The 23,069-nt window shown below is 42.2% G+C and overlaps 2 protein-coding genes across 2 annotated transcripts; both read right to left on the reverse strand.

The window, feature by feature from the left end:
- Window positions 1–1,693: 1,693 nt before the first annotated feature.
- LOC117490243 (solute carrier family 22 member 6-like) lies at window positions 1,694–9,783 on the reverse strand. Its single transcript, XM_034139883.1, has 11 exons — window positions 9,465–9,783; window positions 8,865–9,340; window positions 8,680–8,783; window positions 8,136–8,290; window positions 6,316–6,484; window positions 6,098–6,221; window positions 5,891–6,006; window positions 5,583–5,797; window positions 5,389–5,497; window positions 2,284–2,487; window positions 1,694–2,137 (listed from the first exon to the last, which is right to left on the reverse strand). Exons 2-11 carry the CDS (start codon window positions 9,267–9,269, stop codon window positions 2,050–2,052), a joined length of 1,689 nt encoding a protein of 562 aa, XP_033995774.1. The 5' UTR covers window positions 9,270–9,340; window positions 9,465–9,783; the 3' UTR covers window positions 1,694–2,049.
- A 3,248-nt stretch (window positions 9,784–13,031) lies between these two features.
- Window positions 13,032–21,953, reverse strand: LOC117490505 (solute carrier family 22 member 6-like). The gene is made up of 11 exons (XM_034140266.1): window positions 21,805–21,953; window positions 21,232–21,707; window positions 21,047–21,150; window positions 20,503–20,657; window positions 18,684–18,852; window positions 18,466–18,589; window positions 18,259–18,374; window positions 17,951–18,165; window positions 17,757–17,865; window positions 13,572–13,775; window positions 13,032–13,427 (listed from the first exon to the last, which is right to left on the reverse strand). The coding sequence occupies exons 2-11, from the start codon at window positions 21,634–21,636 to the stop codon at window positions 13,340–13,342; spliced, it is 1,689 nt and encodes a 562-aa protein (XP_033996157.1). The 5' UTR covers window positions 21,637–21,707; window positions 21,805–21,953; the 3' UTR covers window positions 13,032–13,339.
- Between the last annotated feature and the right edge of the window lie 1,116 nt (window positions 21,954–23,069).

Consider the following 23,069-nt stretch of genomic DNA (forward strand, 5'->3'; position numbering starts at 1 on the left):
CCGTCTGGCAGGCGCTACCGCAGCATCCGGACTAAAACCACCAGATTCAGAGAGAGTTTCATACCACAGGCAATAAGATGCTAAACAACTAACTTGCAAATAGACTCTTATTGCACTATTTCACTATTTCACTTTTTTAACCTGTTTAGCCCTGAGCCTGTTTTTCAGGTCTCAGGCTCGAAAATGACATTCCCAGAACAAATGACCATATCTTCCCTTCTAAAAGGGTTAAATTAATAATCTTTTTTCTCAAAGTAATGATAAACCTGTGAGTTGGATGTAGAAAAGTCAGAATCAATATACAGTAGATGTTTTTTATTTTAAAGAAAATTCAGATTTTACATAGTAAAAAACTGTAAATTATAGTGTCTGTCCAAAGATTCTTTTTTACTTATAGTGAAAACTACCCTTGGATGATGGTAAGGTAGACTAAAAGCTTTAGGAATCCAAAGTACAACATATAATAAGTACCCTGTATCAAGATTGATGCAAAACAAGTGACATTTGACCTTTTTAGAGAGGTTTAGCAAAAGAAACTCCACCTCTGAGGTGATTTGGGTAGAAATGGGGGTTTTACCGTTTCTCTGGAACCCATTGGTCGATGTTGGTGATTGACATCTCTTTCTGACCGTTAGAGCCAATAGAATTAAAGGGGAATCTCCCCACTCACACACATGGTACAAAAAAAAGGTGGGGGCTTCGCGCATGCAGTTTTGCATCAGAGCGAACCTATACTCTAGCTCTGACATCTGGAAACGGAAAAGCAGGTTTATTGCTTATGGATGATCAGAAATAATTTCAAAGGGACACAGACACATTGGATTAACCTATGGATTAATTTCAGCAGCGTTTTTATCGTTTTAATGCCATTGAAGACCACTTTTGACCAGACTACGACACAGGTAAACCATGTTAGCGTTTTTAGCTACCTAGCGCCACATGTTTTGATGTCTGTTTTTGTTTATAAAGTCGCGAGTTCGTATCATTGAGTGATAATGTATGTACCCATCGATTCTGTGTCATCTCACGATGTGAAACAATGTGTTGGATGTGCAGAAAAGATAAATAATAAGGTTTTGTGAGTGAATTTCGGTGCAGTAATCTGTTAGCATCTTTCGCTCGTTGCTAATTCAGAGGCTCAGCGTTAGCATTGTGTTGTTTTTTTTTATTGTTTTTTTTAAATGATCAGTTAGATGAGTTTCTTCCCGTTACATGGATATAAAACATTCATAGTTTATTAAATGAACATGCCCTCAGACACTGTTTCCTGCAAGATGTTGCGGGAGTGCCCCGGTCGGGGTCTCTCGGGCTTAACAGGTTCAACTATTTTTCTTCTTGTATTTACTATTTACTTGCACTATATTTTTCAGTTTATCTGTGTTATTGTGTTGCACTGTTGGAGAAGCCTGTGACCTAAGATTATCATCGGCATAACTACACTGTAGCTATGTTCGTATGACAAAATAAAGAACCTTGAACCTTGATTGATATTTTAGCATAAAGCCCAGGCAATGAATGACTGATGCAAACCAGTTACATGTAAATCCTCTTGTCGCAAACTTCTTTGTCTGACTTGTTTCAGTAAATGTATCAGACAGTGCCCATTTAAAAGCAGCCTGGATAAAGAAGTGTGCAAAGTATTTCAGTTCAACAGAGCAAAGGGAATAAAAATACTTAAATGTGTGGTGCTGATTTTATTGAAAATATAGTTTTGTTTTCAAATACAAGATTGCAAATAATAAGAAGTTATAACAATACCAGTAAAAGCAAAGCACCTGTAGAAGGCTCATTTTCTAAAATATAAAACATGATTTATGCAAATCCAGACTAAAATCCTCCTATAACACAAACACACAGAGATCTAATTGTTCACAGCTATTCATTTCACTGTATTGACCTGTCTTATTGCAACTCCACCTGTCTAGCAGTCATACAACATAATAAGCTCTATATTGAAATCAAACTAATAAACAGGCCGGAGAAAAAGCAGTACCCAAGATATGTTCATTAACATGTCAGGAAAACCTCAGGAGCAGAATACAGATGCCCTCAGGCCGTCTGCTTTAGGAGATCCGCCTGGGTGTCTTGCAGGATTATCACTTCCTTTCGTGATACTTTGGAGCTTCTCCCAGTTCCCCTGTGGTCAAAATAGAAAATGAAAAATATAGATGAATCTGTCTCTGTCTCTCTCTTAATGTCTAAAATGCTTTTGACAAAAAAATTATGTTTTTAGATTTGCAGAGATATAAGGAAAGGAGCAGATCCTGTCCCCCCTGATCTTACCTGTCCTCCACATCTTGTATTGTGTCGGGGAGGGGTGAGCCAAGTGTTTCTGGAAGAAATATTGCAGCAATTCCACTGAGGATCGGAGCGCCGCCATAGATCAAACCCGGGAGCCAAGGCAGGTAGTCGGCCGTGAGAAGCACCATCGGGGCCACCATGGATCCCACCCGAGCCATCATGGATACCCAGCCCATGCCATTCTGACTGAGAGGGAGAAATAACCACCATTACTCTAACATTAAAGCAATGCTTTTCCTGTAAATCAGTGATTAGGGGGCAGGTGATAAAGAACAATGTATATGAGTACTGTTATTGATTATTTTTTTATTAAAGATATTAAAATGTAGATTAGAGGCTCCTATTTGAGGACACTACTAAAGCAGCTGAAGGTGTACAAGAAGTATATCATTGTCGTTGAATAAAACGGATTAAAATGAATGCCTATCCTATAAAAGCCTATGAAAGTTCAAAGTTCAAGTGTTTTTTTAACAGATCAACCTCGTAAATACAGTCCATATATATACAGCACTGATTGGGACAAGGGTTTTTAGTAACTATTTAACTGATTAGAAAAAATATGGATATACTATGTTTGTTTTGTTGGTGACACAGTGTGCAGATGATAAGCAAAGACACATATTCAGCGTGACTTCTGCCAGGAAATCTTCTTCCAACAAAACACAACAGCAAATAATGCCCAGGAATCAGGAAATAGACAGACCAGAGGCCTGTACTACGAAGCTGGTTCAACCTAACCTGGATATGTTAGAGTTAGCCGGTTGGCCCAATCCAAAACATACGCGCTCTGGCTAAACTGTACTACGACGCTGGTTATCAAGTGGATCGCTCAAGCCAGCCGTGTCCTATCTAGTTAGGTGCGCGTTCACATGAAAGGGGTGGTATTTGGAGCATTCGACCAATCTCAAACACGGACAAGCGTACTGACAGCGCAGCGTCATACTTCCTGAATGAAAAGTGAACTTTAATATTAGTCAAATATGAAGAAGTTAAACTTTAAACATCCATGACTTAAACACTTTATCCAGGATAAAAGCCACATAGCTGCACCTGCAAGGTGAATACAGCTGGTAAAAGAAAAAGTGTTTGAATGCGTACATTAACAGGTTTATGAAATCACTGCCCCGTCCAAGACACGAGTGGATCTGACTTTAATTAGGAGAATTTGACTCGAGTGTTTCGTCAACTTAATGTGTTGCTTAAAATAATACTTCTGCATACAGTATGTGACACTGTGAGTGTTGCACGGCCAGATACGGCTCAAGAAGCTGACTCAGATAAGGAAATATATGATACATTATGATGTGATATGATATGAATGATAATGGGACACATCGACGTCTGCACTCACAGTGCCGCGGACTGTACTTAATGTTACTCTGATCCGGTTACTTATGTTGTGGCAGATATTTAAGTAAGCTTTCTTAACGCTAATATTATAATAGTCAGATTGCTCTGAAGATGGGAGGGGATATTCTATTAATTTTCACGTTCACACAGTCAGTTGATTTTTGCCGGCCGTCTTTCCTGCAACGGCAGTTTTTCTGTATTTCCTCTATCCTGTAATATGAATTGATCGCTTTAAACTCCGCACACGGAGCTCTGATTGGTCAGCAGGCGGTGCTTTCAATGAGTTGATCTCTTAGCCTGCCACCTAACCTGCTCCGGAGCAGGTTTGCCGCTCAGCATAAGTTACCATGGAAATCTAGCCTGCTAAAAAGAGAACCAGCGTCGTAGGACCGGAAAGCCCGAGATTTCCCTGAAGTTAGCCGGCTAAGCGAAAATCCAGCTTCGTAGTACAGGCCTCAGGATGAAAATAAACCAAAAGCCCTAAGAAGTTTCTAAAACTTGTTGAATCCATAGCGTGAAAAATGTTTAAAATGTGTTTAAGTTATTTGTGGGTTTTAAAGGGCTTTCACTGGCCGTTTCTCAATGTCGAGTAAACCTGCTGCAGAGCCACTATTTCAAGTATACTACGTCATCGAGTGGCGCCGAAGGACTGTTTAAATGCATGTTAAATGCCCAGCATTCGGCGCCACTCGATGAAGTAGTATACTTGAAATAGTGGCTCTGCAGCAGGTATACTCGACATTGAGAAACGGCCCAAGTTTAGTCCTAATATCATCTGGGTGAAAGGTGACCTGGTTTGACACCATTAATCTTTATCTGCTTTATCTTCCGTCTGTACATTAAACTGCAGACTCACTTATTTTTTTGTATGATCTTAGTTGTTTCTGCCTCAACAGTTAGTGGTGGCATGACTTCAATGTCCCCACCACTAAGATAAAGGCGGACTTATGTACAGTGTAAGGAGCTGAGAAGTAGTAGTAGATTTAATAGATTTAGCCACTTGTTAGCAACCGCCTTTGTTAAGACAAGTAAAAAGCTCCAAAAGTGGGGTGTTTGCTTTTTATATTGTAGAACTAATCATGAAAATCTCATAAGGAGAGACCTTTGTTCAGGCCATGAACCAGAAGCCCGTGCAAAAAAGAATTGACTTCAAGAAGAGGGAAATGGAAGTGGGAAAATGCTAACTTGTTTCAAGCCTAAAGACTTCTGAAGCATTGTCCACAGCAAGTAGAAAAACTCTCATATGCCCTTTTGAAAAAGTCAGGATGTAGATCCTCCGATAAATGAAACGAGCTGAACTTAAAGAGGTTTATGCTTTTGGGGTTTTTCCATATAGTGGGTGATATAGGTTTGTGTGCATGTAAATGGTCTACAAAGGGTAAAATCCCAAAGTTCCTATAGTGACATCACTAAGTAACACTTGCGCTTCTATTGGCTAGCGCTACAACACATTGTACCTGATAGGCTAAGGGGCGGGACATCCCTAGGCAGTTGAATTATCACAACAGAGCCGGCCAGCTAACCAATCAGAGCAGACTGGGCTCTGGTTTCAGACAGAGGGTGAAAAGAGGTTCTGCAGCACAGGCAGTATAAGAAAAAGAATGAGCTCTCTGAACATTAAAGTAAGTTAACACCTGAAAACTAGCATAAAAGGGCCCCTTTAAACCCTAAATAAAAAATAAAAGACAACATTTTCTAAATCTTCTTGCTAAATGGACACCTGTAAATAAGACTTACCGGATGATTGTTGGGAACAGTTCCCCAGAGTAGAGATAGCAGCAGTTGAATGAGGCAGCGAGGCAACCTTTACCCAGTACAGCCATACACGTGCGTGCAGTCTGTTTATCTGCACATGGAGTGAGACATTCATCAGAGGACTGTGTTGTTTCTGCAGTATAATATTCAACTTGTATACATGTTTTCAACCATACCATAAGGTATCAGCAGGTTGATCAAAACAGTGATTCCAGCGATGATGAGAGCCCCACATTGTGATGTGCGCCGTCCAATATAAGTCATAGATACGACCATGACGACTTTAGCAGGAATGTCGACAGCTCCGAAGATCACTTGGATCAAGTAGATGTCCACCCCAAACTTCTGCAGATCCATCGCAAGACCGTAGTAAGCAAAGCTTGTGGATAACCTAGGTTTGTTTTAAAAATAAACCATGTACAGTGTCAATGCAATTACATATTTGTTAATGAAAAACTGAGATTTTACAAGAAGGAACATGTACCAGACAGCACTGAGGCAGATCGTCATTCTCCTCATTGTAGGTGTGCGGAACAGATCCAGGACAGAGTGGGTGCCTTGTGAGCAGGACATCTCTTTCTTCATGGTTTCCTGCAGCCTCTATGCATACCGACAAAGATTAATGTATTTTATACACAATAATAAACACAGATAGATGGTGCAATAACACAAACACAGCACATTCTCTTACCTTCATGTCGATTTTCTCTCCTTCTTCCTTCCGTCCATTACATTTCGCCACACTTTTAAGGTTCTTGATGGCTTGTTCTGGGTTATTACTCATAACTAACCATCTTGAAGATTCATGAGACCACCTGTGTGAAATATGTGTTCTGTTAATAGTGCAAATAAATGTGCATCAGTGATTCTGGTTTGATTTGATTTGCATGTCAATACTTGGCATCTTACCATGCAATGAGGAAGAAGACAAAGAAAGGCAAAGACACAGCCAGGGTTAACCACCTCCAGTCCCGGATGTAGTACGCGATGAGCGCCAGTATCAACTGTCCAACTGTGTAGCAGTAACCTGTCATTGTCCCGACCATTGTTCGCACACTAGTAGGGATCCACTCCACAACTAGGATAGAGAAAGAGGTATTTTTTTCGAATTTAGTACAACTATTATTCTTGAATCATCATGCATGTTGACTGCTTCCATTTAAGTTGTTTCATGCTGATTGTACCCTATCCAGTTAGATGTCTTACTGTCACGGTTGGGGTAAATAGGACCCAAAAGCAGTACGAACAGGGAAGGCAGGTATGGGGTTAGCTGATACAAGGGCCAAAAGAGTGGGTGGAGGGGGCCTGGTGGACGGGTTTGGGCTGATAGCCCGGGGGCACGGCAGAGGACCAGGAGGGGGTCTCGGGCGGATGGCCCGTGGGCCAGGCAGAGGCAGAGCAGGGGCGAAAGCCGCGGCGGGGAAACTCAGGAGGCCGGGCACAAGGACAGGCAGGAAGGTGGCAGCGAGTCAGCTGGATCGCCGGAGCAGGTGAACTGGGATTGGGAGCACTGGGAGCAGGAGATGGCGAGACCCCGGACGGGACAGGAACCGCTGTCTGCGTGACAGGTGTTCCCGATGGAACAAGGGCTGGTGTCGGCGGGACCCCCGGCAGAACAGGAGCATAAGTCGGCGGGATGCCTGACGGAGTAGGACACGGTGTTGACGGGACCCCTGGCCAAACCAGTGTCGGCGGGACGCCAAACGGGACAGGACACAGAGTTAGCAGGACCCCCGGGGGAACAGGTGTCAGCGGAACCCCCAACGGAACAGGACATGAAGTTGGCAGGACCCGCGGCGGAGAAGGGACTTGAGTCGGCAGAACCGCCAACAGGACACGGGGGGCAGGAGTGGGAGCTGGAACCATGGCTGCTAGGGCTTGGGCCGGTAGCCTGGCCTTGCGTCTCTTAGAAGCCTTTTGGAGGCTCCGTGGACCTCCCAAGGCCAGGCGGGATCCCACAAAAGGGTCCTCGAAAGGAGCAATGTTGGGATCTGTGGCAGGAAGGGGGCTAGCATGTCTGGGGCTAGCAGGCCGGAATCAGATTTGACCTCACAATTACAATAAAGTCCTCCACCAACTCGGGTAATAAGTCCCTTAACCAGGGCCTCGAAGTTACTTCTTTGCGTGCCGAAAACATGATAGACTGCCTCTCCTCTCTACTGGAGGCGTATCGACAGTCATTCCTTAAGTATATTAAATGATAAGTTACCTCATAAAGGTCGCCTGCTGGGTCCAGCTTTGGTTCGGTTGTACTGTCATGGTTGGGGTAAATAGGACCCAAAAGCAATACGAACAGGGAAGGCAGGTATGGGGTTTTAAACAAAAGCGAGCTTTATTCGAAAGCTGATACAAAAATACAAGAACTGGAGGAACAGGCGAGGTAACACAAGAAAATAACTAACAAACCCCATCCAGCAGACTCAAGGAATGGGAGCAGACAGACGGACGGATGGACGGGAACAGGCACAGGCACAGAACATGACCAGGTAGGAAACGATGACAACCGAACATGGAGCAAAGGGGAAGACAAGACTAAATACACAGAAGGCCGAGTAATCACAGGGCAAGATACAGCTGGGCAGGGGAGGCAGAAACACAAGGGCAACAGGTGAACACAATGAGACAATCACAGGAGGGCAAACACAGGAAGGAAGACCAGACAAAGGGAGAACAGAATTTCAAAATTAAACCGGGAAATGGCAATTTAAGTCCAAAACCATGACACTTACTGAGCGAGACGCTGTTGAGCACCACGCCGGACAGAGCCATGCCACAGCCAAAGCGGAACAGGCAGAAGAGCGGGAAGGTGGTGGAGAAAGCAGCACATGTTCCTGACACAGCCATCAGCAGGTGGGAAATAAGCAAGAGGATGCGTCGACCATATCTAGAGCCAGGTGGGTTAAAGAGTTAATTCAGACTGTATCACATCATATGATTTGAACAAGACTGCATGAAGACGTGTTGTGTGGGACCATTTTTAATGGGGAAATATGATGCAAATGTTCTGGTTAATTCGTGTATTTTGGGTCTAGTATAACATTTATTTATGCTTTAATGTTGAAAAAACTTTTTTTTTTGTATACTGTCTTTCGAGATAATCCTGCATCCACCTTTGTCAGAAACACACCGTTTTAGTGCCTGTCTCTTTAAGAAAAGAAAGTGTGTTTTTTCATAATTGTTCCCCTTTGAAAGTTACATACATGATTGATGTTGCCTAATATCTGACATATTAGTAGCACAACTATAAATTATTAGTGATGAGATCAATGTTACCTGTCTGAAAGACCTCCAAAGACAACAGAACCCAGAAGCACACCTCCCATGAAGACCGTCTGTCCCATTTGCTTCAAAGACCGCTGATCACACACCAAATTCCACTAAAAAATATGGAACACCATTTAAGGCACAGGACAAGATAACATTTACACATGTGCAAAGAAAAAGAAATGTAGTCCTACGTCAGATATTATTGTGGATTTCCTGTGAGTCATGTTATAGGTCCATCCATCGGAACATCCCTGCAGGTCAACATCCAAACCAGCGTTAGTGTCTCCCTCCTTCCCTGAACTGGAGCTCCTGTTTTTTGTCAGGAGGTGCCACTGTGGAGCCGCGTAACGCAAGCACCTCTCTGGCTTCCCTGTCTGGTCTAGCGGCACCGTGACCAGCAGCGCTTCCTCTGCACTCATCTGGGACTGAGACAGGTTTGTGTGTGCGCTGCAGAAGTGAGGGGGTACCAAAGCCACAAAGTTCTGCAGCAGGTTGTGACTGGCCATCAACATCATAGGTATGCAGAGAAGGGTCGTCTGCAGGACCTGGAAGCGTCCTGTGCTCCCTACTTGCTCCAAGAGTTCCCCAAACCCCATAGTGGTGTACTACAAAAACTCCACAAGTTAACTTTATGTTAATGACAGCAGATCCTGTTGTTGGTAGGTTCCTTTGGAAAACATAAAAGTAAATAGTAAGTTGTTCCAGCATCTGTGAAAAATACCAAACATAAAGTGCAAGTATAAAGTATAATTTGTAAATGTTTGGATAATTTGAAATTCAAAAAGACTTACCTCCTGAATAATCTTTTCTCAAAACATAAATATTAACAATAAGAATGCTGGCCTACAAAAAATTGCACTCATTAAAACCACTACTACATGATGCAGTCAATTTAAGAACTCTTAGAAAGTATTCCTAAAAGGAAGTCCTTAAAACGAGGCCCAAAGAATCAAAAAGATGTAACAAAGGTCGCTGTTCGTGCAGTCTGTTAAATCGGCTCTTAAATTCCAACAGCTTTTCAGAACTTTTTGGATTATAAGTGCAATGTAACCTCTTGAGGTATTAGCCACTCGTTCACCAAACACTGAGGCAGAGTGTGGAGTCTTTGCTGTGCAGGAACAATGTCCGGATGAAGGGTTTCAGTGCAAGTGAGTTCCAACCAAAGGTGGGCTCATAACTATGCTCATTTGTTTTCACCTTTCGCACTGAGACCTTTTCCTTGCCCTTTATTGGTTACCTAACATGAATGACAAGGTGAAAGAGTGTGCGTTAGTGTGCCTGTGAATGTGAGGTCAAACAAAATGATTTGGTTTCATTAGTAACTTCTTTATCAGTTTCTTTAATATTTTCTATAATTGTTTGCATGTTGTCTTGTTTATAAATCTACATTATTTGTTCACTGGTTCAAACTAAACACCACAGTCAGAAATTTGCAATCACGCATACAGAAAAGGGAAAACCAAAAGTAAATGTTTGATACAAATTATAGCTGTGTTTATTTTTGTGTCGGTTGACAGTTCTACTGAACTGCAGCCTGATAACAAATAATTACTTTACTTCTGAGTGCAGTTTGTGATCCAAGCAGCCATATTAAATATAAATTAAATATTAAAGATCAATCAATAGTTGAAAAATCCTCCACTTTAAAACTCGGTTCAATATTTTTGTGTCATAAATATGAGATATTAAAGTACAGAACTTATTGTCATTTGAAATATATATCATTGCATTTTAAATTGTCTATTCATTTACGTAACTATTCCATCCTGACAAGCAGCAGTTTATTGACTGCTGTATTTTTAGATCTCTTTTTACAATTTTAAATCGGTTTTAGCCTAAACGGATATTTCTCTCTGGCAGAGACAATGGAAATATACTCACTTCTGGACTGAGTCTGTCCTCAGAGAGAGCCGTGTTAAATCCAGAGCACAAAACGTTAAAGTAAAAAGTCCAAATTGTTGTCATTTTGTGATTTTTTTGTGCAAAGTCTGACACAGTGCAGGCTTTCTCATAGCACTTATCATAGTTATTTAGCATCGCATTTAAAACACAAATTATTTCTGTACTTTAAGTTGTCTTTTTAGAAGTGGAAAAAACTGCCAATTGAATTTGCCGTCATGCACTCATTGACAGTCAAAATGGATTCAGTTTGTCCATTCAAAGGCATGTTCAAACCATCTATGAGACTCAAAATATTAATATTAAAGACTAGGTGACATTTTTACATAAAATATGGAACACCAGAGGTCATTCTTGTGATTATGAAGTGAAACAGTCAAATTAAAACGGGAGTAGGTTCTGTGTGTGACTGAAAGACATAATTCTCTACATGATTTAATCTTGTTAATGTATTGATTGATGGACTCCAGGATACTCTGCAACTTCTACAGGTGCACCATAGAGAGTATCCTGACTGGCTGCATCACAGCCTGGTATGGCAGCTGCTCCGCCCTCAATCATAAGGCTTTACAGAGGGTGGTGAAAACTGCACAGAACATCACCAGGACGGAGCTGCCATCCATGGAGGATCTTTACTCCCAGCGGCTCAGGAAGAAATCCCTCCGGATAATAAAAGACCCCAATCACCCCAGGCACAAACTGTTCTGTCTGCTGCCGTCTGGCAGGCGCTACCGCAGCATCCGGACTAAAACCACCAGATTCAGAGAGAGTTTCATACCATAGGCAATAAGATGCTAAACAACTAACTTGCAAATAGACTCTTATTGCACTATTTCACTATTTCACTTTTTTAACCTGTTTAGCCCTGAGCCTGTTTTTCAGGTCTCAGGCTCGAAAATGACATTCCCAGAACAAATGACCATATCTTCCCTTCTAAAAGGGTTAAATTAATAATCTTTTTTCTCAAAGTAATGATAAACCTGTGAGTTGGATGTAGAAAAGTCAGAATCAATATACAGTAGATGTTTTTTATTTTAAAGAAAATTCAGATTTTACATAGTAAAAAACTGTAAATTATAGTGTCCGTCCAAAGATTCTTTTTTACTTATAGTGAAAACTACCCTTGGATGATGGTAAGGTAGACTAAAAGCTTTAGGAATCCAAAGTACAACATATAATAAGTACCCTGTATCAAGATTGATGCAAAACAAGTGACATTTGACCTTTTTAGAGAGGTTTAGCAAAAAAAACTCCACCTCTGAGGTGATTTGGGTAGAAATGGGGGTTTTACCGTTTCTCTGGAACCCATTGGTCGATGTTGGTGATTGACATCTCTTTCTGACCGTTAGAGCCAATAGAATTAAAGGGGAATCTCCCCACTCACACACATGGTACAAAAAAAAAGTGGGGGCTTTGCGCATGCAGTTTTGCATCAGAGCGAACCTATACTCTAGCTCTGACATCTGGAAACGGAAAAGCAGGTTTATTGCTTATGGATGATCAGAAATCATTTCAAAGGGACACAGACACATTGGATTAACCTATGGATTAATTTCAGCAGCGTTTTTATCGTTTTAATGCCATTGAAGACCACTTTTGACCAGACTACGACACAGGTAAGCCATGTTAGCGTTTTTAGCTACCTAGCGCCACATGTTTTGATGTCTGTTTTTGTTTATAAAGTCGCGAGTTCGTATCATTGAGTGATAATGTATGTACCCATCGATTCTGTGTCATCTCACGATGTGAAACAATGTGTTGGATGTGCAGAAAAGATAAATAATAAGGTTTTGTGAGTGAATTTCGTTGCAGTAATCTGTTAGCATTTTTCGCTCGTTGCTAATTCAGAGTCTCAGCGTTAGCATTGTGTTGTTTTTTTTTTATTGTTTTTTTTAAATGATCAGTTAGATGAGTTTCTTCCCGTTACATGGATATAAAACATTCATAGTTTATTAAATGAACATGCCCTCAGACACTGTTTCCTGCAAGATGTTGCGGGAGTGCCCCGGTCGGGGTCTCTCGGGCTTAACAGGTTCAACTATTTTTCTTCTTGTATTTACTATTTACTTGCACTATATTTTTCAGTTTATCTGTGTTATTGTGTTGCACTGTTGGAGAAGCCTGTGACCTAAGATTATCATCGGCATAACTACACTGTAGCTATGTTCGTATGACAAAATAAAGAACCTTGAACCTTGATTGATATTTTAGCATAAAGCCCAGGCAATGAATGACTGATGCAAACCAGTTACCATGTAAATCCTCTTGTCGCAAACTTCTTTGTCTGACTTGTTTCAGTAAATGTATCAGACAGTGTCCATTTAAAAGCAGCCTGGATAAAGAAGTGTGCAAAGTATTTCAGTTCAACAGAGCAAAGGGAATAAAAAGACTTAAATGTGTGGTGCTGATTTTATTGAAAATATAGTTTTGTTTTCAAATACAAGATTGCAAATAATAAGAAGTTATAACAATACCAGTAAAAGCAAAGCACCTGTAGAAGGCTCATTTTCCAAAATATAAAACATGATTTATGCAAATCCAGACTAAAATCCTCCTATAACACAAACACACACAGAGATCTAATTGTTCACAGCTATTCATTTCACTGTATTGACCTGTCTTATTGCAACTCCACCTGTCTAGCAGTCATACAACATAATAAGCTCTATATTGAAATCAAACTAATAAACAGGCCGGAGAAAAAGCAGTACCCAAGATATGTTCATTACCATGTCGGGAAAACCTCAGGAGCAGAATACAGATGCCCTCAGGCCGTCTGCTTTAGGAGATCCGCCTGGGTGTCTTGCAGGATTATCACTTCCTTTCGTGATACTTTGGAGCTTCTCCCAGTTCCCCTGTGGTCAAAATAGAAAATGAAAAATATAGATGAATCTGTCTCTGTCTCTCTCTTAATGTCTAAAATGCTTTTGACAAACAAATTATGTTTTGATTTGCAGAGATGTAAGGAAAGGAGCAGATCTTGTCCCCCCTGATTTTACCTGTCCTCCACATCTTGTATTGTGTCGGGGAGGGGTAAGCCAAGTGTTTCTGGAAGAAATATTGCAGCAATTCCACTGAGGATCGGAGCGCCGCCATAGATCAAACCCGGGAGCCAAGGCAGGTAGTCGGCCGTGAGAAGCACCATCGGGGCCACCATGGCTCCCACCCGAGCCATCATGGATACCCAGCCCATGCCATTCTGACTGAGAGGGAGAAAGAACCACCATTACTCTAACATTAAAGCAATGCTTTTCCTGTAAATCAGTGATTAGGGGGCAGGTGATAAAGAACAATGTACATGAGTACTGTTATTGATTATTTTTTTATTTTGTAAGAAAGATATTAAAATGTAGATCAGAGGCTCCTATTTGAGGACACTACTAAAACAGCTGAAGGTGTACAAGAAGTATATCATTGTCGTTGAATAAAACGGATTAAAATGAATGCCTATCCTATAAAAGCCTATGAAAGTTCAAAGTTCAAGTGTTTTTTTAACAGATCAACCTCGTAAATACAGTCCATATATATACAGCACTGATTGGGACAAGGGTTTTTAGTAACTATTTAACTGATTAGAAAAAATATGGATATACTATGTTTGTTTTGTTGGTGACACAGTGTGCAGATGATAAGCAAAGACACATATTAAGCGTGACTTCTGCCAGGAAATCTTCTTCCAACAAAACACAACAGCAAATAATGCCCAGGAATCAGGAAATAGACAGACCAGAGGCCTGTACTACGAAGCTGGTTCAACCTAACCTGGATATGTTTGAGTTAGCCGGTTGGCCCAATCCAAAACATACGCGCTCTGGCTAAACTGTACTACGACGCTGGTTATCAAGTGGATCGCTCAAGCCAGCCGTGTCCTATCTAGTTAGGTGTGCGTTCACATGAAAGGGGTGGTATTTGGAGCATTCGACCAATCTCAAACACAGACAAGCGTACTGACAGCGCAGCGTCATACTTCCTGAATGAAAAGTGAACTTTAATATTAGTCAAATATGAAGAAGTTAAACTTTAAACATCCATGACTTAAACACTTTATCCAGGATAAAAGCCACATAGCTGCACCTGCAAGGTGAATACAGCTGGTAAAAGAAAAAGTGTTTGAATGCGTACATTAACAGGTTTATGAAATCACTGCCCCGTCCAAGACACGAGTGGATCTGACTTTAATTAGGAGAATTTGACTCGAGTGTTTCGTCAACTTAATGTGTTGCTTAAAATAATACTTCTGCATACAGTATGTGACACTGTGAGTGTTGCACGGCCAGATACGGCTCAAGAAGCTGACTCAAATAAGGAAATATATGATATATTATGATGTGATATGATATGAATGATAATGGGACACATCGACGTCTGCACTCACAGTGCCGCGGACTGTACTTAATGTTACTCTGATCCGGTTACTTATGTTGTGGCAGATATTTAAGTAAGCTTTCTTAACGCTAATATTATAATAGTCAGATTGCTCTGAAGATGGGAGGGGATATTCTATTAATTTTCACGTTCACACAGTCAGTTGATTTTTGCCGGCCGTCTTTCCTGCAACGGCAGTTTTTCTGTATTTCCTCTATCCTGTAATATGAATTGATCGCTTTAAACTCCGCACACGGAGCTCTGATTGGTCAGCAGGCAGTGCTTTCACTGAGTTGATCTCTTAGCCTGCCACCTAACCTGCTCCGGAGCAGGTTTGCCGCTCAGCATAAGTTACCATGGAAATCTAGCCTGCTAAAAAGAGAACCAGCGTCGTAGGACCGGAAAGCCCGAGATTTCCCTGAAGTTAGCCGGCTAAGCGAAAATCCAGCTTCGTAGTACAGGCCTCAGGATGAAAATAAACCAAAAGCCCTAAGAAGTTTCTAAAACTTGTTGAATCCATAGCGTGAAAAATGTTTAAAATGTGTTTAAGTTATTTGTGGGTTTTAAAGGGCTTTCACTGGCCGTTTCTCAATGTCGAGTAAACCTGCTGCAGAGCCACTATTTCAAGTATACTACGTCATCGAGTGGCGCCGAAGGACTGTTTAAATGCATGTTAAATGCCCAGCATTCGGCGCCACTCGATGACGTAGTATACTTGAAATAGTGGCTCTGCAGCAGGTATACTCGACATTGAGAAACGGCCCCCGTTTAGTCCTCATATCATCTGGGTAAAAGGTGACCTGGTTTGACACCATTAATCTTTATCTGCTTTATCTTCCGTCTGTACATTAAACTGCAGACTCACTTATTTTTTTGTATGATCTTAGTTGTTTCTGCCTCAACAGTTAGTGGTGGCATGACTTCAATGTCCCCACCACTAAGATAAAGGCGGACTTATGTACAGTGTAAGGAGCTGAGAAGTAGTAGTAGATTTAATAGATTTAGCCACTTGTTAGCAACCGCCTTTGTTAAGACAAGTAAAAAGCTCCAAAAGTGGGGTGTTTGCTTTTTATATTGTAGAACTAATCATGAAAATCTCATAAGGAGAGACCTTTGTTCAGGCCATGAACCAGAAGCCTGTGCAAAAAAGAATTGACTTCAAGAAGAGGGAAATGGAAGTGGGAAAATGCTAACTTGTTTCAAGCCTAAAGACTTCTGAAGCATTGTCCACAGCAAGTAGAAAAACTCTCATATGCCCTTTTGAAAAAGTCAGGATGTAGATCCTCCGATAAATGAAACGAGCTGAACTTAAAGAGGTTTATGCTTTTGGGTTTTTTGCATATAGTGGGTGATATAGGTTTGTGTGCATGTAAATGGTCTACAAAGGGTAAAATCCCAAAGTTCCTATAGTGACATCACTAAGTAACACTTGCGCTTCTATTGGCTAGCGCTACAACACATTGTACCTGATAGGCTAAGGGGCGGGACATCCCTAGGCAGTTGAATTATCACAACAGAGCCGGCCAGCTAACCAATCAGAGCAGACTGGGCTCTGGTTTCAGACAGAGGGTGAAAAGCATGGATGTATAATAAGAACTGGATACAGCGTGGGAGGCGGGGCCTCATTCATTCCTATGAGAGTTGCTCATTCGCGCATGATGATAAAATGGCCCAACTTTTGAGAGAGCGAAACGTCACAGATTACCCGGCATGCCTGAGAAGTACCCGTATGTGCGCTCATAGCGCATGCGCAACTTTAACCATGCCCCCCAAAATGCTCGTTCACATCAAGCACGTCAATTTGCGTACACGTAACAGCACCGCACGTTCATGACAGCATGGTAATGTTTGTTATGATAGATTTGATATTAACGAGGCGGCAGTTAGCAGCTAGCGGTTAGCTAGTAATTATGCTAATTTACACATCAATCGTTATGTACTTTTATATTACGCTGTAACAGGATCTAGTGATATCCAAGCAACAGAGCTTCATTTAGCATGAAAGAATTATTGCACTGTATATATATATATATATATATATATATATATATACACACAGTGCAATAAGCTTCTTAGTGCAATAAGAAGCTACAGGGACGTTAATCTACGTCGGTAATATTAACTTTATTTAATACAACATTTACGGTACAAGATTTAATCATACAGCCCATGTAGTATAATATGTTATAAATGATGAATTACAGCAAACATGTGCAATATATCCATTATTACAGCTCCGTGGGCTGGCAGTAAGGCGATATGGGTCCGTTCTTATTGTGCATCCATGGGTAAAGATAAACGCATGTAGTGCTGAACACGTAACATGAACGTGCCGGGCGGCGCGGTCCCGTGGGTTAGATGCGCGTTCATAATGCAGAGGGAAATAACTCTCAGAATAACGTTATTAGCACATTTTACAACTTGAGGAACGAATGTTTTTAATAAGGGCTATACAAGTGTTCATACTGGGTAGTTTATTTAGTTTAAAAAAAATTATCCAACGATTTACAGACCACTCTTTCCCCATGTAAGTCAATGGGAAAAAGTGTTTCCGGGCCTGGCAACCAAAAGGAAGTGTAGTACCGCCGTTTGGCCAGCACGAATATTTTCATCAGAGTCCGGCGCACTTCCTGGGGGCTTGGTGAAAAGAGGTTCTGCAGCACAGGCAGTATAAGAAAAAGAATGAGCTCTCTGAACATTAAAGTAAGTTAACACCTGAAAACTAGCATAAAAGGGCCCCTTTAAACCCTAAATAAAAAAATAAAAGACAACATTTTCTAAATCTTCTTGCTAAATGGACACCTGTAAATAAGACTTACCGGATGATTGTTGGGAACAGTTCCCCAGAGTAGAGATAGCAGCAGTTGAATGAGGCAGCGAGGCAACCTTTACCCAGTACAGCCATACACGTGCGTGCAGTCTGTTTATCTGCACATGGAGTGAGACATTCATCAGAGGACTGTGTTGTTTCTGCAGTATAATATTCAACTTGTATACATGTTTTCAACCATACCATAAGGTATCAGCAGGTTGATCAAAACAGTGATTCCAGCGATGATGAGAGCCCCACATTGTGATGTGCGCCGTCCAAAATAACTCATAGATACGACCATGACGACTTTAGCAGGGATGTCGACAGCTCCGAAGATCACTTGGATCAAGTAGATGTCCACCCCAAACTTCTGCAGATCCATCGCAAGACCGTAGTAAGCAAAGCTCGTGGATAACCTGGGTTTGTTTTAAAAATAAACCATGTACAGTGTCAATGCAATTACATATTTGTTAATGAAAAACTGAGATTTTACAAGGAGGAACATGTACCAGACAGCACTGAGGCAGATCGTCATTCTCCTCATTGTAGGTGTGCGGAACAGATCCAGGACAGAGTGGGTGCCTTGTGAGCAGGACATCTCTTTCTTCATGGTTTCCTGCAGCCTCTATGCATACCGACAAAGATTCATGTATTTTATACACAATAATAAACACAGATAGATGGTGCAATAACACAAACACAGCACATTCTCTTACCTTCATGTCGATTTTCTCTCCTTCTTCCTTCCGTCCATTACATTTCGCCACACTTTTAAGGTTCTTGATGGCTTGTTCTGGGTTATTACTCATAACTAACCATCTTGAAGATTCATGAGACCACCTGTGTGAAATATGTGTTCTGTTAATAGTGCAAATAAATGTGCATCAGTGATTCTGGTTTGATTTGATTTGCATGTCAATACTTGGCATCTTACCATGCAATGAGGAAGAAGACAAAGAAAGGGAAAGACACAGCCAGGGTTAACCACCTCCAGTCCCGGATGTAGTACGCGATGAGCGCCAGTATCAACTCTCCAACTGTGTAGCAGTAACCTGTCATTGTCCCGACCATTGTTCGCACACTAGTGGGGATCCACTCCACAACTAGGATAGAGAAAGAGGTATTTTTTTAGAATTTAGTACAACTATTATTCTTGAATCATCATGCATGTTGACTGCTTCCATTTAAGTTGTTTCATGCTGATTGTACCCTATCCAGTTAGATGTCTTACTGTCACAGTTGGGGTAAATAGGACCCAAAAGCAGTACGAACAGGGAAGGCAGGTATGGGGTTAGCTGATACAAGGGCCAAAAGAGTGGGTGGAGGGGGCCTGGTGGACGGGTTTGGGCTGATAGCCCGGGGGCACGGCAGAGGACCAGGAGGGGGTCTCGGGCGGATGGCCCGTGGGCCAGGCAGAGGCAGAGCAGGGGCGAAAGCCGCGGCGGGGAAACTCAGGAGGCCGGGCACAAGGACAGGCAGGAAGGTGGCAGCGAGTCAGCTGGATCGCCGGAGCAGGTGAACTGGGATTGGGAGCACTGGGAGCAGGAGATGGCGAGACCCCGGACGGGACAGGAACCGCTGTCTGCGTGACAGGTGTTCCCAATGGAACAAGGGCTGGTGTCGGCGGGACCCCCGGCAGAACAGGAGCATAAGTCGGCGGGATGCCTGACGGAGTAGGACACGGTGTTGACGGGACCCCTGGCCGAACCAGTGTCGGCGGGACGCCAAACGGGACAGGACACAGAGTTAGCAGGACCCCCGGGGGAACAGGTGTCAGCGGAACCCCCAACGGAACAGGACATGAAGTTGGCAGGACCCGCGGCGGAGAAGGGACTTGAGTCGGCAGAACCGCCAACAGGACACGGGGGGCAGGAGTGGGAGCCGGAACCATGGCTGCTAGGGCTTGGGCCGGTAGCCTGGCCTTGCGTCTCTTAGAAGCCTTTTGGAGGCTCCGTGGACCTCCCAAGGCCAGGCGGGATCCCACAAAAGGGTCCTCGAAAGGAGCAATGTTGGGATCTGTGGCAGGAAGGGGGCTAGCATGTCTGGGGCTAGCAGGCCGGAATCAGATTTGACCTCACAATTACAATAAAGTCCTCCACCAACTCGGGTAATAAGTCCCTTAACCAGGGCCTCGAAGTTACTTCTTTGCGTGCCGAAAACATGATAGACTGCCTCTCCTCTCTACTGGAGGCGTATCGACAGTCATTCCTTAAGTATATTAAATGATAAGTTACCTCATAAAGGTCGCCTGCTGGGTCCAGCTTTGGTTCGGTTGTACTGTCATGGTTGGGGTAAATAGGACCCAAAAGCAATACGAACAGGGAAGGCAGGTATGGGGTTTTAAACAAAAGCGAGCTTTATTCGAAAGCTGATACAAAATACAAGAACTGGAGGAACAGGCGAGGTAACACAAGAAAATAACTAACAAACCCCATCCAGCAGACTCAAGGAATGGGAGCAGACAGACGGACGGATGGACGGGAACAGGCACAGGCACAGAACATGACCAGGTAGGAAACGATGACAACCGAACATGGAGCAAAGGGGAAGACAAGACTAAATACACAGAAGGCCGAGTAATCACAGGGCAAGATACAGCTGGGCAGGGGAGGCAGAAACACAAGGGCAACAGGTGAACACAATGAGACAATCACAGGAGGGCAAACACAGGAAGGAAGACCAGACAAAGGGAGAACAGAATTTCAAAATTAAACCGGGAAATGGCAATTTAAGTCCAAAACCATGACACTTACTGAGCGAGACGCTGTTGAGCACCACGCCGGACAGAGCCATGCCACAGCCAAAGCGGAACAGGCAGAAGAGCGGGAAGGTGGTGGAGAAAGCAGCACATGTTCCTGACACAGCCATCAGCAGGTGGGAAATAAGCAAGAGGATGCGTCGACCATATCTAGAGCCAGGTGGGTTAAAGAGTTAATTCAGACTGTATCACATCATATGATTTGAACAAGACTGCATGAAGACGTGTTGTGTGGGACCATTTTTAAAGGGGAAATATGATGCAAATGTTCTGGTTAATTCGTGTATTTTGGGTCTAGTATAACATTTATTTATGCTTTAATGTTGAAAAAACTTTTTTTTTTGTATACTGTCTTTCGAGATAATCCTGCATCCACCTTTGTCAGAAACACACCGTTTTAGTGCCTGTCTCTTTAAGAAAAGAAAGTGTGTTTTTTCATAATTGTTCCCCTTTGAAAGTTACATACATGATTGATGTTGCCTAATATCTGACATATTAGTAGCACAACTATAAATTATTAGTGATGAGATCAATGTTACCTGTCTGAAAGACCTCCAAAGACAACAGAACCCAGAAGCACACCTCCCATGAAGACCGTCTGTCCCATTTGCTTCAAAGACCGCTGATCACACACCAAATTCCACTAAAAAATATGGAACACCATTTAAGGCACAGGACAAGATAACATTTACACATGTGCAAAGAAAAAGAAATGTAGTCCTACGTCAGATATTATTGTGGATTTCCTGTGAGTCATGTTATAGGTCCATCCATCGGAACATCCCTGCAGGTCAACATCCAAACCAGCGTTAGTGTCTCCCTCCTTCCCTGAACTGGAGCTCCTGTTTTTTGTCAGGAGGTGCCACTGTGGAGCCGCGTAACGCAAGCACCTCTCTGGCTTCCCTGTCTGGTCTAGCGGCACCGTGACCAGCAGCGCTTCCTCTGCACTCATCTGGGACTGAGACAGGTTTGTGTGTGCGCTGCAGAAGTGAGGGGGTACCAAAGCCACAAAGTTCTGCAGCAGGTTGTGACTGGCCATCAACATCATAGGTATGCAGAGAAGGGTCGTCTGCAGGACCTGGAAGCGTCCTGTGCTCCCTACTTGCTCCAAGAGTTCCCCAAACCCCATAGTGGTGTACTACAAAAACTCCACAAGTTAACTTTATGTTAATGACAGCAGATCCTGTTGTTGGTAGGTTCCTTTGGAAAACATAAAAGTAAATAGTAAGTTGTTCCAGCATCTGTGAAAATACCAAACATAAGGTGTTTGGATAGTTTGAAATTCAAAAAGACTTACCTCCTGAATAATCTTTTCTCAAAACATAAATATTAACAATAAGAATGCTGGCCTACAAAAAATTGCGAATGTTGAGCCCTTGCTGTGCAGGAACAATGTTCGGATGAAGGGTTTCAGTGCAAGTGAGCTCCAACCAAAGGTGGTTTCAGCTGTTTTCACATTTCACACTGAGACCTTTTCCCTGTCCTTTATTGGTTACCTAACATGAATGACATTACATTTCACTTGTTAGATGCTTTTATCCAAAGCGACTTACATACATTCAGTACTGTGGGCAATCCCCACAGGAGCCATTTGGGGTGAAGTGTCTTGCCCAGGGACACAACGACATGCTGAATGCAGTGGGACTCGAACTTGCTATCCCCTGATTTGTATATCAGCGCACTAACCCACTGAGCCACAGCCTCCCCTAATGACAAGGTGATAGATTGTGCGTTAGTGTGCCTGTGAATGTGAGGTCAAACAAACTGATTTGGTTTCAATAGTAACTAAGTTTGTCAGTTTCTTTAATATGTTCTATAATTGTTTGCTTGTTGACTTGTTTATAAATCACCACTATTTGTTCACTGGTTCAAAGGAAGGACAGCAGTCGGAAATCTGCAATCAGGTAAAGAGAAAAGGGAAAACCAAAAGTAAGTGTTTGACAAAAATTGCAAAAGATTCTGATCAATATTCAACTATTCATTTGTACTTGAACACCATGAACTTTTCTCCTCCTCTGTCACCCCGTGTTAGAACACACTTTGCAGTCAATAAGTGACTTTGATTTATCAATAAGCAACAGTTGTATTCCAGGTAACTGAGAGTTATGAAACATGACCCCTTAATAAAAAGTTAAAGAACAAGAAATGTGTGAATGTCTCTCAAATCTGAGACATGTCTGCCTGTTTCTGTTTCCTGGTGATTCGTTTTTTTCAGGAATGTGTGCTTGTGTAGTGATCAGCATGAGATGTCAGACTGAATGAAGCAGCAGGTGAACAAAAGTAAAACAATAAACAGTCAGTTTTTTCAGCTGCCAGACTCTGAAGGACAAAGATATGTACTTTTGATTTCCTCCTTCTTAGGGGCGTTATGTTTTAGCCTTTAAAGTTTGAGTATTTGAAATAATTTATAAAAGCATTTATACATGGTTTTTAAAAACTACAAAATAACTTTTAGGAAATGGAAAAACAGAGAAACAGTAAAAAGTGAAGAGTCTGGATTGAACAGACACATGTTAAATCAGCATTATACATTTAACAGAGTGTGACACAGATCAATTGTAT

Source organism: Trematomus bernacchii, unplaced genomic scaffold (assembly GCF_902827165.1).
Source record: "Trematomus bernacchii unplaced genomic scaffold, fTreBer1.1, whole genome shotgun sequence".
Taxonomy (NCBI): domain Eukaryota; kingdom Metazoa; phylum Chordata; class Actinopteri; order Perciformes; family Nototheniidae; genus Trematomus; species Trematomus bernacchii.